Source organism: Mauremys mutica, chromosome 7, assembly GCF_020497125.1.
Source record: "Mauremys mutica isolate MM-2020 ecotype Southern chromosome 7, ASM2049712v1, whole genome shotgun sequence".
Taxonomy (NCBI): domain Eukaryota; kingdom Metazoa; phylum Chordata; order Testudines; family Geoemydidae; genus Mauremys; species Mauremys mutica.
Window position 1 is genome coordinate 101,101,553 of NC_059078.1, and position 16,235 is coordinate 101,117,787.

General features: G+C 38.5%; 1 protein-coding gene across 1 annotated transcript in view; it reads right to left on the bottom strand.

Moving 5' to 3' along the window:
* Positions 1–16,235, bottom strand: part of LOC123374600 (gamma-aminobutyric acid receptor subunit pi-like) — a 51,939-nt gene that overhangs the window by 19,509 nt on the left and 16,195 nt on the right. The window contains exons 3-6 of the mRNA XM_045024718.1: positions 8,330–8,397; positions 6,592–6,809; positions 4,151–4,233; positions 183–320 (exon numbers count right to left, since the gene is read on the bottom strand). Of these exons, the coding sequence (XP_044880653.1) occupies positions 183–320; positions 4,151–4,233; positions 6,592–6,809; positions 8,330–8,397 (507 nt within the window). The remainder of the gene's footprint in view (positions 1–182; positions 321–4,150; positions 4,234–6,591; positions 6,810–8,329; positions 8,398–16,235) is intronic.

The following is a 16,235-nucleotide window of genomic DNA, read 5'->3' on the forward strand; positions in this document are numbered from 1 at the left end:
AGCCTACAAATTCCCTAAAGAATATCATACAAGCCATATAGCTTACATGAATGAAATTGGATGAGATTTTTCATTTTTGCAAATACTAAAAGAAAGGCAAATTGGTTAGTTTCTTCACGCCGTTCTACTTTCATCCCCACATTCTGAACTTCAAGAGGAAAGTTCTCATAGGGAGTTCCTACCTGTTTCATAGACTGCTTCAGATACTGAAGTAAAATGATCTTCTACTGTATATTGTGCCAACCGGAGTGTCTCCAAGCCTCGAACTGAATCATTTCCTCTGGTCCAGTAAAACTGGACATCATTGATATTATAGCCCCCTGTAATTATAGACAAACCTACCAATGAACGTTTTTGTTAAATATAATAAATAGTTTGTGTAGAACATGTTTGTCTATGATCCTTTGTCATTTGTAAAAAAAAGTAAAATTGGATTATAAATAATGCGATTGTATGACAAAATTTGAAAATTTAATCTGAGTGCCCGGTCTCAAAAGAAATACTATAGGAGGTGTAGAAAAATAAAAGCTGGTGTAAACTGATAAATAAAAGGATTAGTTGTATAGGACATTTAAAGGCAAAGCCCATCAAGTCCGACAGGAGAGGGGAATATTGAGTTCACTGCAAAGTGACGTTCACACTGATGTCCAAAATAGCTTTGAGTCACTTCAAAAAATGCAGATGTTCATAATTCCAGGTTTCATCTAACTTTATGAACTGGCAGTGGATAAAAACAATTCTTGAAGCCTGAGAAAGTTGTGAGCAAGCACACTACAGAAAGGAGGCTTTTATTTTCTTTAATAGTCCCCATTTTTTGGAAAGGCAAATAGTTCTATCTGAGCAATTCACAGATTTAGAGCATATTTTGGTATCAAAATATATTCAAAATATGAATCTTATCCATTACCATTTATAAAGAACTTCAGGGGAGGGGAGGAGCCTTCATGAGTATCAGGCAAATTACATTTTGCATAGAAATATTACATTGTTTCCCCACTCTAACATTATTCTTAGGGTAGGGGCATGAGTTTTGTATATCACAACATGTTAGAGAAAGTTTGTATTGACAAAAGCTTTGAAACTGATAGGAACAAAACCACATTATTTTTCTTTAATTCTCTTGTCTCTTTAAATGACATTGAGTGGGAGGAGCTAACTTTTACATCTGTACTAATGCCTCAATCCTGCAGACTTCTCATGTTCTTTATGCACTGTAAGTAGTCCCAACAAAGTTAATAGGATACTCACAATGCATAAAGTTAATCACATGAGTAGGTCTTTGCAGGAACTTTTCCAGGCCTAAAGGTTTTCAGGATCTCATAAGTAGATTTCCTTTCTCCTCAAAGTCTATGTTTTTTCCCTGATTCTCAAGAATAAGTGCAGGACCTTCACTGAACAGAAGTTGAAGAGCAAATTCCAAAAGGGAATAACTGTTCAAAGGTAGGTCTAAAAGATTAATAACTATTTGCAAGTGAGAGAGAGGCATGTGTGGAAACATAGTAATGTGATTGGATACTTGCAGTGTCGATAAGGATTGAAATTGTAAACTCTTTGGGGCAAGGTCTATCTCTTACTATGTGCCTGTACAGTGTGTAGCACCACAAGGCCTCAATTGGGGTTGAGGCTTTTAGATGCTGCAGTAATATTAATAATAATTAATAATTTCATAGTCAATTGAAACTTGATTTTCTGGGAGATAAGTGACTGAGAAATTTCTCATTGTAGAATTATTAAAACTGGTTGAAAGTATTTGATTTCTAACCACAAAAAAACACAAACCCTTCTTGTTGATATTTTTGTTACCATTTTTCAATCAGCTCTTATAATTAAATAGCAACATTACAAATGAAGATAAGGTGTTTCATTACATAAGCCACTATTGCAATGTCCTCATATATTCATTATCTTGTAGTGTTATTTAAGTGTTTATATTCATAATAGTTTAACCAAAATTCCTAACATTTTATTTTAGTTCAAATATTTGCTTTATACTATAAATGTTATATATGTGTATAATACCCAGCAACCATATTTACAAGTGAACAATATCTCGAGAAGTAAAATATTATTCTTCTGCAAGTCAATGTTGCTTATCCAATAGGAAAACTAACACTATTGAACTGTAGCGCCCCCGCCCCCCCAAAAAATTTTTTTTTAAAGTGCTTTTAACAAAAAAGTGACTGCCACTGCTAAAGGCTGTTAATAATCTTTTTCATTCTGCAATCTGTGTTCTTGGCTATTTTTCCAGAAACTAAAGAAGAATGCCATGGGAGCAGTTTAGATTATATTACCGTGTTTTCCCTTTAGTCAGGAGATACTTGTGGGTTGTCTAATAGAACAGATGGAATCATTCTAAAAATCTGAGTTTTCAATTAGACAGGGAATTCCTCTATTTTCCCCCTTGTCAAATACATTTTAAGTTCCTGAGGGAACTACGAAACTGCTGAACGACTCAGGCAATGGCGTTGATGTAAGTACATCATTCTGTTTTTGACATAACAATATGTTCTCTCCCTGTCTTTTTTATTTTATTTTTTATTTTTTTAGAAAAAATATCACTGCTAACTAGTAATTCTGATTGTGGCCTCCATAATACTACCACTGACCTTAGTGGGAGTCTTGTGTGAGTAAGCCTTGCAGGATAAAACCCTTAAATGGTAACATAATATTAAATTTGACAGCATCTTCTTGATGGAAATTACCTGTAGAATAATTTGCAAAATGAATACGGGGTGTGCTGTTGTTTTGCAGAAAAGAAGTGGTAAAAATGGGAAAATACTGCAAAGAAATTCCACAAGTATTTCCTCAAATTTGAAAGTCTTTGATTCAATTGTGCTCTTGCCCCTTTTTGCGTTCACTTTCAATGAACAATTGTTCAATTGAGTTTTACTTGCATGAATAGTGGTAGAAAACTAGTTTTAATCTTGCATAGTCAAGTACTCGTGGATATTACATATTACACTTGTGCAAGTACTCACAGGTAAAGTGGTATATTTTAATGTAGGATAGGACACTGCTTCATACAAAGCACTGAACATTTAGATCTTAGTCTTTCCATTGATGACTCTCTCTCCATCCCCACGGCTCTGGCATGGAGACCATTAAAGAAGTCACACAAGGATCTGTCCACAGCCTTTACTGATAGAACTGTAGATGCAATTACTTTGCTTTAATGTGAGAGAGAAAATTAAATTTGAACTCTGTCCTAGCCAATAAGCTTAATATTAACCTATTTTTTTCTATCAATGATGCTTCAGGGATGTCTTGTATGCCTAAATATTTAAAATTCCCTGACTGATTATCTGCTACTTCTCCCTGAGAAATTCAAGATCCCCCAGAGGTTTCAAATCATCCTTCTGATTACAAGAGTTACACTCATCTGATCAGGGAATGGAAATAATAGCATGTTACATATGTGACCAATCTTAGCTAATCAAAATAGATTGAGTTTGGAATATCAATTCTTGAATAGTTGCAACAAACTACTCATGATCAGTTCACACAGATAAATTTGATGTGGGAACTATAGGATGGCTGTAGCAAAGAAAAAAAGAAGCAACTAAACTGATGAAATAGTGACTGCAGATCCTTTGCTCAGCTCTACTAAAAAGATCATCTGCTTGCAGAACTAAGTCTATGGAGTTCTGCATGTGGTGGAATGGAGGATCAGGCTCATAGTCTTTTATGTTTCTCTTTATTCTTAGACCTTGTCTAAACTGAGAAGGTAATTCAATCTAAATTATGATAGGTTACATAAATTATGTAACTTAAATTGACATAGCTTAGCTCGACTTACAGCGGTGTCCATACCATGCTTTATTGAGAAGAGACTCTCTCCCATCGACTTATCGCATCTTCACCAGACCCGCTAAATCAACACCACTGCATTGATCACAGCAGTGCTGATTTAGCCCATAGTGAAGACAAGCCCTTAGTGTTTCAGTGTCCTGGGGATGGATTTTCAAATTATCCTAAAATAGAGAGGCATCCAAATCCCAATGAAATTCAGTAGCAGTTGGTCACCCAATTCTCACTAGTCTTTGTAAATCCTAGCCCTCTTTGATAATGTTATACATTATCTAGCAGCCCTTAAAATAGATCACAAATATTGTCCTAACTACATAAAAGTAGCAGTAATAAAGTCTCTTACAGCTTTCCAGTTGCAAGGTACATGTCTGCTTGTCCATAGGGTATTTGGTCAAATCCATACTACATGCAACAGTTGCAGTTATCCTTTAAAAACCAAAAGCAGATGGTTATTAACTATACATAATATTGTATGTCCTATAATTAGAAATGGGTTGTCCTACTTTCTTCAACTAATATTTGTGGGCAAATATATATGCCTAGGAAAAGGTAACTAATGCTTTATGTAAACAAGGAACAATTGAGTTTAGGTTCAAACGATAAATAAAATATCTCACACTTGTTATGTAAATCTCTGCTTTCTAAGTATCTATAGCAAAATAACAACAACTAATAGTAATGGGCCATATCCTGTGATCATTTGTAATGTGCAATGATTGGAGTTGCCCAAGGTTAATTGCTGAATTTAGTCTCTACATCTAAGCAAGCTGATCTACTTAGAAATCAATTAGTTAATATGTTAATTGCATTGGCTTTTATTTTCATAGAATCAGAGGCCAGAAGTGACCATCAGATAATATAGGCTGATCTCCTGTATAACACAGGTCACCAACATCACTGAGCCATCCCTGCACTAACTCCATCAACTGAAATTAGACCAAAGTACTATAATCCACAGGAGACTAAGCTACGTGCACCACTGGCAAAGAACAGGAGGGACCAAGGTGCACCAAAGCTCAAGGCCCCTGCAATGTCAAAGAATTGATATTAATATCTACAAGCGGCTAGTACCAATGACCACCCTGCACCTTTACGCTGCGGGGAGGGGGAGAGGAGGAATATTTGACTGACTGGCCAAATGAAGGGAACAGCGTTTTATGGTTGGTGGAGAGAGATGAAAACTTCTGCAAAAGGATCAGCATGGTTGCTGATTCATCCCCTGGGAATGCAGGTTTTAAAAGGGGCAGCTCTGTGCCCGAAGCTTCCCTTTTACATAGAGCAGGCTGGTTGGTAACAGCGATGGGGTGAACCTGCATTGACATGGAAGGAGAAGCATGTTATTGGACCAGCTGATGCCACTGCTATGTACCATAGAGGCCAGTCAGCAGTCACCGACATGATGTGGCACACCTTGGAAAACACTATTTGGGAATGTGTAAAGGGGTTCAATTATAGCCCAGAACAAGAAGGGACTTGATGCACATCTGTGTTGCAAGACATGCATTAACACAGGCTTTGGCTGGGAGCCGTCGGGGGACAAGGCACGACAGATGCTAACGGGGATGGCCAAATCCCTTGGGGTCTTAAAGGCTCAGCAATTTGGGCATAGCGGGGCACCAAATTATTCAGAGAGGATGGGGTTTCTCTCTAAAGCTTTAGAGCCCATTTGTTTTGGCTGAAATAAAAGAGAGCAGTGAGAGATGTCTGGGAATCTGACTGGATTTGGGCGGGAGGCAGCCAAACTAATTGCTGGCTCCTCCTTGTGGCAGATGTCCAGTGCAGGTACTCCATGGGGAAGGAAATACAGTGACTGGATAAAGGGCTTGGAAAAGGACGTAAAAAGAGATGTTCATTAAAGGAACGAATGGGGGGTTGCTGGGGACTCCTATGCTTGGTAAGGCAGGGAGCCAATTCCCCATTCTTATAGCCCACTTTAACCCTCCTATGAGGGGGGTAGATGGTAAGGTCCCATTTGCTGGAGGGACCTGGATGGAAAAAGAGGGGGTGCTGGTGGAAGACCCCCTGGGTATGGTCAGGTCCCAGCAATCGATTTGCTGGAGGGACATAAGAACGGCCATACTGGGTTAGACCAAAGGTCCATCTAGCTCAATATCCTGTCTTCCGATAGTGGCCAATTCGCTGGAGGAAATGAACAGAACAGGTAATCATCAAGTGATCCATCCCGTCGCCCATTACCAGCTTCTGGCAAACAGAGGCTAGGGGCACCATCCCTGCCCATCCTGGCTAATAGCCATTGAGGGACCTATCCTCCATGAATTTATCTATTTCTTTTTTGAACCCTGTTATAGTCTTGGTCTTCACAACATCCTCTGGCAAGGAGTTCACAGGTTGACTGTGCGTTGTGTGGAAAAAATACTTCCTTTTGTTTGCTTTAAACCTGCTGCCTATTAATTTCATTTGGTGACCCCTAATGACTCCTGACCTGGATGGAAAAAGAGAGGGAGCTGGTAAAAGCCCCCTAGGTAATTACATAGAATAAACATGTTACCTGCACTGTACACTTTTATCTGCCAGGTAGTCCCAGACATCTAATAATAAAGTTGCAGCCTGATTAAACCCATATCAAATGTCTCCTGTCCTTCTTTCGGTATAACCAGACAATACCTGCATTTATAGAGAACTGCAAAAATATATATATAGTAGATGTCTACAAGCAGAAAATTTTCTAAACTGGGACCAGATTAAGAGCAAATTGTGCTAATCTGAATAATTTAAAATGTAAATAGAAGTTATGTGTAAATATGGCTTATGAAGTATACATACCGTATGGCATAAAGGACTGTTCCATTGGGATATATTCTTATTAGACGATTTTCAACAGTGATATCATGAAGAAAAGATTTCTTTGAGTCTACTATGAAGGTGTCTGGTACCCAAAGCATTTCTACGAGACGACCATCTAAACTTAAACTCTTATTACCCTCAAAACAAAGTCGTTCATCAGTCCATCGTTGTCTAAGAAATATGGTAGCTGTGTAATCCTGAAAGGAGATACAGAAAATGCCACAATGAATAAACCATTATTCTTCTGTTTTTCATAAGTAATTTGAGAGAAATTTTGTCCTTTTTTCTCCTCTCCTCAATACATGGAAATAGAGCTGTGGGTCACTCATAACAGACAGTGACTCTGCAATTCTAATTCTTAATTATTGGCATTAAAGTAAGCAGTTTTACTAGCTTGCTTGCTGTTAAATTTTCCAGCATTTGAGAATTCTTGTCATTTGATGTGAGGCTGACAATGAATAAGTATTGTCTCTAATGGATTTAGTCCCTTATGACTGAACAGACTCTAATAGCAAACATTGTCGGCCAAACTCTCCGCTGACATAGCTGGCTTTGTAAATCTATGACCTTCAGGGTAATTTATGTAAATACTACAAACATCTGTTTGCTCATGTAAACTACTAAAGACATTCATTTTAATATAGTTGTGCACATTCAAATGTATAAGGGTCAAGGAAGAAAGGGTAATTGGAAATCAAGGGAACTCAACCAATCAATAGCACAATTTACACCTTCAGAATGACAAGGGTAACTTAATAATGCCAAAGGCATCAAGGCTTTGCATTTCATCAAAGGCTCAGCTCGCCTTTAGCCCTGATTCAAATATGACATTTTATTTTGTATATCAGTCATGCCATTCTTAAGCCACTTTTAAAATCAATGCTTGATTTTAACAAAGTGAATGCTTTTGCCATTATATTACATTATCTTTGCATTGTTTCTAACTCTTTTGACATACTGATACATGTAAGGAAGTATGTAGTAGTACAGAAAGTATTGATATTTATTTTCTGTAGACAGATTCAAATTTCTAATGGTTAAGTGATAATACACAGCAATAAAAAGTTAGTTAAAAAGGTATATTTAATTTTAATTCTGATATAGAAAAAAATAGTAAGATCCTAACTTTGGACTCAGACTAACTGCTTTTGAAATTAGAGTTTTGCCATTTACTTCAATGGGAGCAGGATTAGACCTTTAATAAATATATAAAGTTAAAAGGTATACTCTACTTGTCTCCTTATTTTTTTCCAACGTTTGTGGGTTTTTTATAATGAAATACAGCTAGAATGAATGGTTGTTTCAGACACATGGTAAGAATAATAGTATGATTTCTGCTATGGTTAAATAGGAGATTGGTTTCTAATGGTCATATATGGCTAGTTTTCTCAAATGCACAGGGACTGAAATGTCTCATTCAGGAGATAACTGCTGTTATGTATGTCATTCATTGGAATGGCAGAATATTGTGTAAAGTACACATCTAACTGCTGTTGATCTATGGGGGACCTGATTTGCACTTGTACTTACAGAAGGCACAATCTTATCATAAGGTAACTACTTCATGTCCTTTAAATATAAGGCTCCATTTCCTAATATCCAAGGCATAGTGTTGATTGAACAAGAAGGAAAGCCATCTCAAAACTACACTACTGGGGTCTGTAAAACAACAGGCATTAACTTAGATAAGATAAAAAATATTACAAAGCTACTATACCATGTTTATTTCTGATATTGTATCAATGCTTGCTATATCCATACTCATTCCTACTGAGACAGGACCGTCTGAAAAAAAATTGAAATCAGAACATTGTTTAAAGTAATTGTATTAAAACATTCAGCTTTTATCATTTACAATAGACTACAAAAGTATAATAACTTAGATCTATATTTTAATTATTTAATGATACAATGATTTAATATATTTAGATCACAACTTTTGTTCTTTAGATCTTTATTTCCAAAGCTTTATAAAATGTTATACTTTTTGAATTTCAATGAAAGCTGTAGGGAATACATGATGCAATAAGGCGCTGAGGGTACTATTCCCACTGCACATCACACCCTTTTGCTTCCAGATGCACAGCCATGGGATGAATTCTTCCAGTTACAGCAGCTGGTTCCTCAGATATTAGTCAGCTATGGAGTTGCTTCTGGATCTGTCACATGATTAATCTGCAGATGGGCTATATGAGCTATCTTATATAGAGTCTATTTAAGAGATTACTGTCTATTCTGTGTCACTGTATCTTGACATCACTAATTGCTTTTTGATCATTAGCAATGAATCATTTGCATAGTTGTGTATAATTATGGTAGAAAGCTAGTTGGTCATTCCATTCTTCCCCTAAAAATACTACAGCTTTAGTGAGACCCTGCACATCAAGAACCCTTATATAACAATGTGATTAAGCACCTTAGAAATATATTAGTTAAACAGATAGAGATACAGTATTGTCATTGTTTCATAGTGATGTTTGTAGGGCTAGGCTTCTGATGCCCCAAAGGAGCCGAGATTTACATATTGTGCAGAGAGGGTGACCAGCTGTGAACTGAAGTATTCAGAATGATGAAGGGCTCCCATGAGAGCATAGTACACAATTGTCCTGGCTGAATGTGTGCATAATGATTAAAAAAGAGAGCATCTACTAGGAAACCAACATTGAATATATGCACAACTTTTTTTTAAGTAATTATGAGAAGTTGAGCATATTTCACCCAGCAATAAGGGAAGGTTTAGATAAAATGTATCTAGTTTACAGTGGCCCTATGATACTCCTTCAGCTCTTTGCAGTGCATTAATATCTCGTATATGCTACCAGAGTGACATATAGGGTCCGGAAGCAGTCCCACAGAGTATCAAATCTTTTGTGTAGCACATAAAGTTACAATATATATGTTAGTACAATTGTAAATGTTTTCTTGGAGTAAGATCCGGATGGAATGGCAGGGTTCTATTTTCCAGCATCCTGTACTTTGAAGAGCTGGAACTCTGCTGAAGAGGTGAGAGGAGACATAGCTCTGTTGAATAGGGTATGATCATGGCCAAGATTGATGCTCTTGGAAGACACTCCAGCGGCGGTTAGCTTGGGATTCTGTCAAAAAATTTAATACAATGCTCCAGTTTAAAGTAGCACACTGGTCAGTCAGTGTAACATTAAGTTTCCCTGTACATTGTACACTATATTTAGGGATGGAGGAATTGTCCCATTACTCAAACTAAACTTTTGAGGATCCAAGCAAATTTTGGAACTAAATTACTTGATTGAAGAGTTCTCAGATACATCACTGATGTCTTATCTTCCTGGTTTCTATATTAACTTCCATCATCTTCAGCTCATGACAAGCCAGGAAGAGGGTAAGTTTTTACTATGTAAAATTTGCCACAAGAATTGTTCATGTTTATACCATTTCCCATTCTTTTCTCCTGTAAATTGACATGAAAATGGATTTCATTATTAACATTGAACAAACCCTGCATGGTAATTTATACAAACCAGAATCTGCAAGGTCTAGTTATGGGATCTGGCAACTGAGTTGTCTTTGCTGCTTCTTCAAAACCTGGACTTCCATGAAATTCAATCTCTTTCCATCCAGGATGCAACAGTGCCTACAGAAATTAGCGGACACTGACCATTGATGTGACAGAGCAATATGGCAGTTACAGTACTGTCAACCTCAAAAGTTCAAAAATCATGAATCAGACCTTGCAAATCATGATTTTTAAAAAAAAAAGATTGAATCATGCTTTTTTGATCTCTCTTCTGCTTTCTGAATCCCTGCCTGCATCCCAATGTGTGTGTGTGACAATTTAACAGTGTTGCCAGCTTTCACAAATTTAGAATGAGTGTGGTGATTTTGCTCCCTCCCTGCAGCTGGATCTCTCACTTGAGGCCCCAAATGAGTTTGGGGCACCATTGTGCTAGGCACTATACAAACACAAGTCAGTGTCCTGAAGAGCTTACAATTTAATGCAAAGCATAGGTGTGTGTGTGTAATGTGAGAGCTGGATCTGAGGCTTACCAAACTTATCTCATAGGGGTCATCAAACTTCCATTATATGGAACAACATCTAATCCCTACAGAGCTAAACAGGATTCAGATGAGTGACCTACAGGTAAAAGGCTTTATAGCTTATTAGCAACATCCTGAGACAGCCAGTCCCGATAAATGCTAGTGATACACATTCGAGAACTAGGCTAATTTTCTGGAATGATTAGTATATGGTTGGTTGTTTGTTTAGTTTACACAGGCAGAATCTTCTGTTTTCTGGGAATGCAGTTACAATCTTCCACACCTGGCATGAAGGGCTTGTCTTAATTGCAGTGTTAGCTCAATGTATAACTCAATTATTCCCCCAACCTCACTCCCACCCACACACCCAAATCTCTAGCTCAAGTGATTATTTAAATTTGAGCTAGCTGGCCCATCAGGGGGCATGGGTTGAAACTCAAGCAATGCTGATACTTAAGCTAATAATATAGTAGGACACAGCTACCGCATGCTGCTGATCCAATCACTCCACAGTTTAAGTGCTTTTCAGTGTGGTCAAGTTAACTCAACAGAAGTTAATTCAAGTGTACATCACTTGAGCTAACTGCAGTGAGGACAAACACTCCAACTCAAACAGACTCTGTCAGTCACATCTTGTTCTTAAAGGGCTGCGCCCATAAACCCAACTACAAACACTAAAAATGCAATAGTAAAAACAATATTAGCACAACATCCAAATTCACTCAAATGCTATGATTTGCAATCTAGAGTTTCTCCAGGATCCACTCCTATATGGGTTAATAGCTGGGTTTGAATCCACAAGTTTGTAATCTACAGCACAGACCACTTCCTCTTCAATGGTGAAAAGGACAGGAAATAAAGACTTGTCTTTTAGCAGCTGTTTTGTACATCAAACCCTTATGATACAAAGCACTTCTTCTATCCTGAAAGGCTTTTAATATCATAGAAATGTATGGTTGGAAGGGGCCTCAAGAGTTTATTTATCCCATCCCCCTTGCTGTGGCAGGAGTAAGTATATTGAGACCATCCCTGGCAGATGTTTATCTAACCCAGGGGTAGGCACCTATGGCACGGGTGCCGAAGGCGGCACGCGAGCTGATTTTCAGTGGCACTCACACTGCCCAGGTCCTGGCCACTGGTCCGGGGGGCTCTGCATTTTAATTTAGTTTTAAATGAAGCTTCTTAAACATTTTAAAAACCTTATTTACTTTACATACAACAATAGTTAGTTGTATATTATAGACTTATAGAAAGAGACCTTTTAAAAATGTTAAAATGTATTACTGGCACGCAAAACCTTAAATTAGAGTGAATAAATGTAGACTCGGCACACCACTTCCGAAAGGTTGCCGACCCCTGATCTAACCAATTCTTAAAAACCTCCAATCCCCCAAAGTAATGCTTTGTTTTAATAATTTATTATTTTATATGTAACACAATCATGAAGGATACTTTTTAAAAATATACTTTTATTCTTATTTAATGACATAATTAAGTTTTCCCAGCCCTAGTTTCAATCTTGTACCATATTATGAAAGAACATAAATTTGTTAATGATCATAGAGTTAGCTGAGTTACAGTTCAAACGTAATCCCTTTGGTACCCTCTGGATAAATGTATACTAACACATCCAGAATAGGATAAGCTATCTTGCACTGTCTGTGTTTGCAGGTGCCATAAGTTGACATCATCATGGCAAGTGAAGATCAATGATGCCAACCGAAAGAATATAAACTATGCGGGTAAAATATAAAACGAAAATTAGGTGCATGAAGAGGAATTTTGAAGAGTAATAGCCCTAAGATATAAAACAAAGAAGTACTTTTTAAAATATATCAGAAGTAGGAAACCTGCAAGAGAATCTGTAGGTCTGTTGGCTACCAGGATGTAAAGGAAGCCATTAAGGCGGGTATGGATATTGCAGAAAAAGCGAATTGATTTGCTTCCCTCAGTGTATACCATAGAGGATATTAGTAGGTTACTTACTGTGGATCTACTGTTTTCTGGTAATTGAGGTACTAACAGACTCTGAGACACAAAAAATAAATAAATAATGGAACAAACTGATAAATTAAAACAACCCAAGTTACTATGATAGGATGGTACACATCCAAGAGTTGTGAAGGAACTTAAGAATGAAAGGGCTGAGTCTCCTGTAAAAATATGCCATTTCTAGTTAAAATTGGCTATTGTCCAAGATTGCAGAAAATGTTAAACCTATTTTTAAAAGGTGCTAGGATGATCCTGGAGATTACAGACCAGTAAGATTTACTCTAGTACCAGGTGAATTGGCTGAACAAATTAAAAACAGAATTATAAAACAGCTAGGTGAATAACATGATTGGGACAAACCGGCACAGCTTCGGTAGAAGAGAACTGTGACTCTCTAAATTATTAAAGTTCTCTGAGAATGTCAACAAAAGAGTGGATGAAGATGAATATATTTGACATAATTTGGATTTTCAAAAAGATAAATAAGTTGTCCATTTTCAGCACAACAAAAGGTTAACTGTGGCATGTGTCAAGGTTCCATTAGGACCTGTGTTTATTATATTTAGTAATGATTTGGGAAAGGGTTAAACAGTGGGATAGTAAATTTGCAGATGACACACAATTATTCAGATTAGTCAAGACTCAAAAAATCAGACCTTTCAAGTGATTTAACAAAAATGAGTGAATGGGCAGAATGATGGCAGATTAAATTCAGTGTTGACAAACACAAGTGATGCCCAAAGGAATTCCTGTTCAATGTGTAGTGGTATACTAACACAACAACAGCAACAAAATTGTTATGATGAATAAGGAATGGGATAGATGATAATACTGGAAATAATATGATGCTATTATATAAATCAATCCTATAACTCCAACTGGAATGTGGTGTTAAATTCTGGTCTGTCTTTCTCAAAAAAGGTAGAGCAGAAATAGTGGGGGTTCAGAGCAGGAAGAGTGAAAATGAACAGAGGCATGGAAATATTTCCATAAATAAAGAAAAATTGAAAAGAATAATACTGTTTCATTTAGAAACAGGATGAATAAGAGGGGACATGTTAGAATTATACAAAATAATGAATGGTATAAAGAGGATAAATTATGCATTCCTTGTTTTCGCATTATGAGAAAGGATACATAGGAATAATTCAATTATATTGACAGCAAATTTCCAACTGACATAAGCAGATATTTTTATAGAAAATATAATTTATGTGTGGGACTCATTGCTCCAAGGTATCATTGAGATTAAGAGTTTTGTAGGATTATAAAAAGGAATGGATATTTATATTGATGAGAATATTCACAGTTGCATATAGAATGTTGTGTGTTTGGGGAGGGAGGCTATAAATCATCAGTCCTTAGAAAATAACTGACAGAGGTTAGGACAAAATTTCTGCAAGAAAGTTATTCCATAAATATGCACTAAAGAGTTCCTCTAACTTTCTTCTGAAGCATCTTTTACTAGCACTATCTGAGACAGAACACTGGATTAAATGGAATGCTGGACTGATCTGATATGGCAGATTCCTATGTTCTTATGTGCTTTGCAAGCAGCATGAGCAAATACAGTAACTCCTCACTTAATGTTGTAGTTATGTGCCTAAAAAATGTGACCTTAAGTGAAACAATGTTAAGCAAATCCAATTTCCCCATAATAATTAATGTAAATAGTGGGGGTTAGGTTCCAGAGCAGCTTCCCCTACTCTGCAAGCACCAGGGACAGGGGGCTCAACCCACAGCCCGCCCACTCCACCCCTTCGCCCAAGCCCCCACCTTTGACCTGCCTCTTCTCCCCCCCACCTCCTCCCCCTTTACTTCGCATGCTGCATCCTGGCTCCTCCCCCCTCCCTTCCAAATGCCGCAAGCCAGCTGATTGCCACGTTCAGGAGGGAGGGGGTAGGCGCACCGAGTCCTCGCTCCTCCCTCCTACCTGGGGCAATCAACTGGCTTGCAGAGTTTAGGAGGCAGGAGGGATGGGGGAGGAGTGAGGACTTGGCGGAGGCTCCCTCTCCCGTCCCCCACCCCTCCTGCCTGGGGCAATCAGCTAACTTGCAGTGTTTGGGAGGCAGGAGAGGGAGGAGTAGCCTGCACGCCGAATCCTCGCTCCTCCCTGCTCCCTGCTGCCTCCTAAACGCCACAAGCCAACTGATTGCAATGGGCAGGAGGCAGGGGAGGGTTGAGGGAGGCACGGCAAGTCCTCGCTCCTCCCCCCTTCCTGGGGTAATCAGCTGGCCTGCGGCATTTAGGAGGGAGGGAGGAGGAGCGAGGACTTGGCTCAGGCTCCCCTTTCCTCCCCCCCACCTCCTGCCCGCGGCAATCAGCTGCCTTGCAGCCTTCGGGAGGCAGGGGAGGGAGGGGGAGCTAGCACACCTAGACCTCGCTCCTCCCCCCTCCCTCCTGCCTCCAAAATGCTGCAGGCCAGCTGATTGCTGCGGGGGGAGGAGGGGGAAGGCACTGATCCGCGGGGTCTGCCGGCGAGCGGGAGGCCCGGGGGGGGGGGGCGTAGGGAGGCTGCCAGCTGTGGAGAAAGTAGGCAGCCAAACAACATAAGAGTGGAGCATTGCACAACTTTAAATTAGTATGTTCCCTAATTGATCAGCAACGTAACAAGGAAACAACGTTGAGTGGGACGACTTTAAGTGAAGAGTTACTGTATGTGTACAACCCCAGCTCAAAATAATTTACATTAGTAAAGTCACATATTCTATTCTTCATTACTGCAATAGCTATTGCTGGGAATCTATGCATAGCCCCTGGATAAAATGTGGTAAATATAGCAAAAAAATGCCACAGAGTGAGTGTCCTAACTGTGCTGATTTGTGCACAAATCTAGTTAACATGCATTGTTATTTTTGCATCTAACTTTCAATAACTGTTAAAAATTTATCACTCAGGACACTTTTGTAAAAGCTGTAATTATGGTCAGTGTTTCAGCTGATACATCCAGCCATGATGTTATGATGATATAGTGCACACACCATGCTTCAGCAATACAGGCATCTTGTTTAGTGGGATTGCATTTAGCCAGATGTAATTCTATATTTGCCGACAGGAGATACATTTTAACCTCATCTAATTTATAGGGCAAAATTCTGCCCTGATTTCCATAGGTTTGTTTGTTGGGGGAAAAGATGGTGCTTCTCCCTATTCCCCCTGCTTCTAAGGCACATGTACATAACCAGCACAGAATATGAACCTCGTGCTCTCTTGAAAGCTCGGAGTGTGGGGGGGTGTTCTTGGCTAATGGTGCACTCAATGATCCATGGACATAAAGGAGCAGGCCTCTGGGCCCCCATCCTCTTCCTGCTATTGTCACTGTATTTTGAGGAAATGCACACTGATCCTTGTGGAGCAGCAAGGAGCACTGCAGAGTACATTGTTGCACTATGCAAGCAGGATGGCTCAAGGAATGTCTTTTTGGCTCTTAGCACTTCATGCTTTCTCTCTCCTGTTCAATCCCAGCCACGCTACACTAATAAAGCCAGATTTGTCATTAACAATCATTGCTTTTGCTACATTTTTGCATAAAATGCACGATCCAGAAATATAAATGTAAATTGATTATTACTGTGATTAGCCATTCTTACTTTGAACAGAGGATGGACTTATGCAAT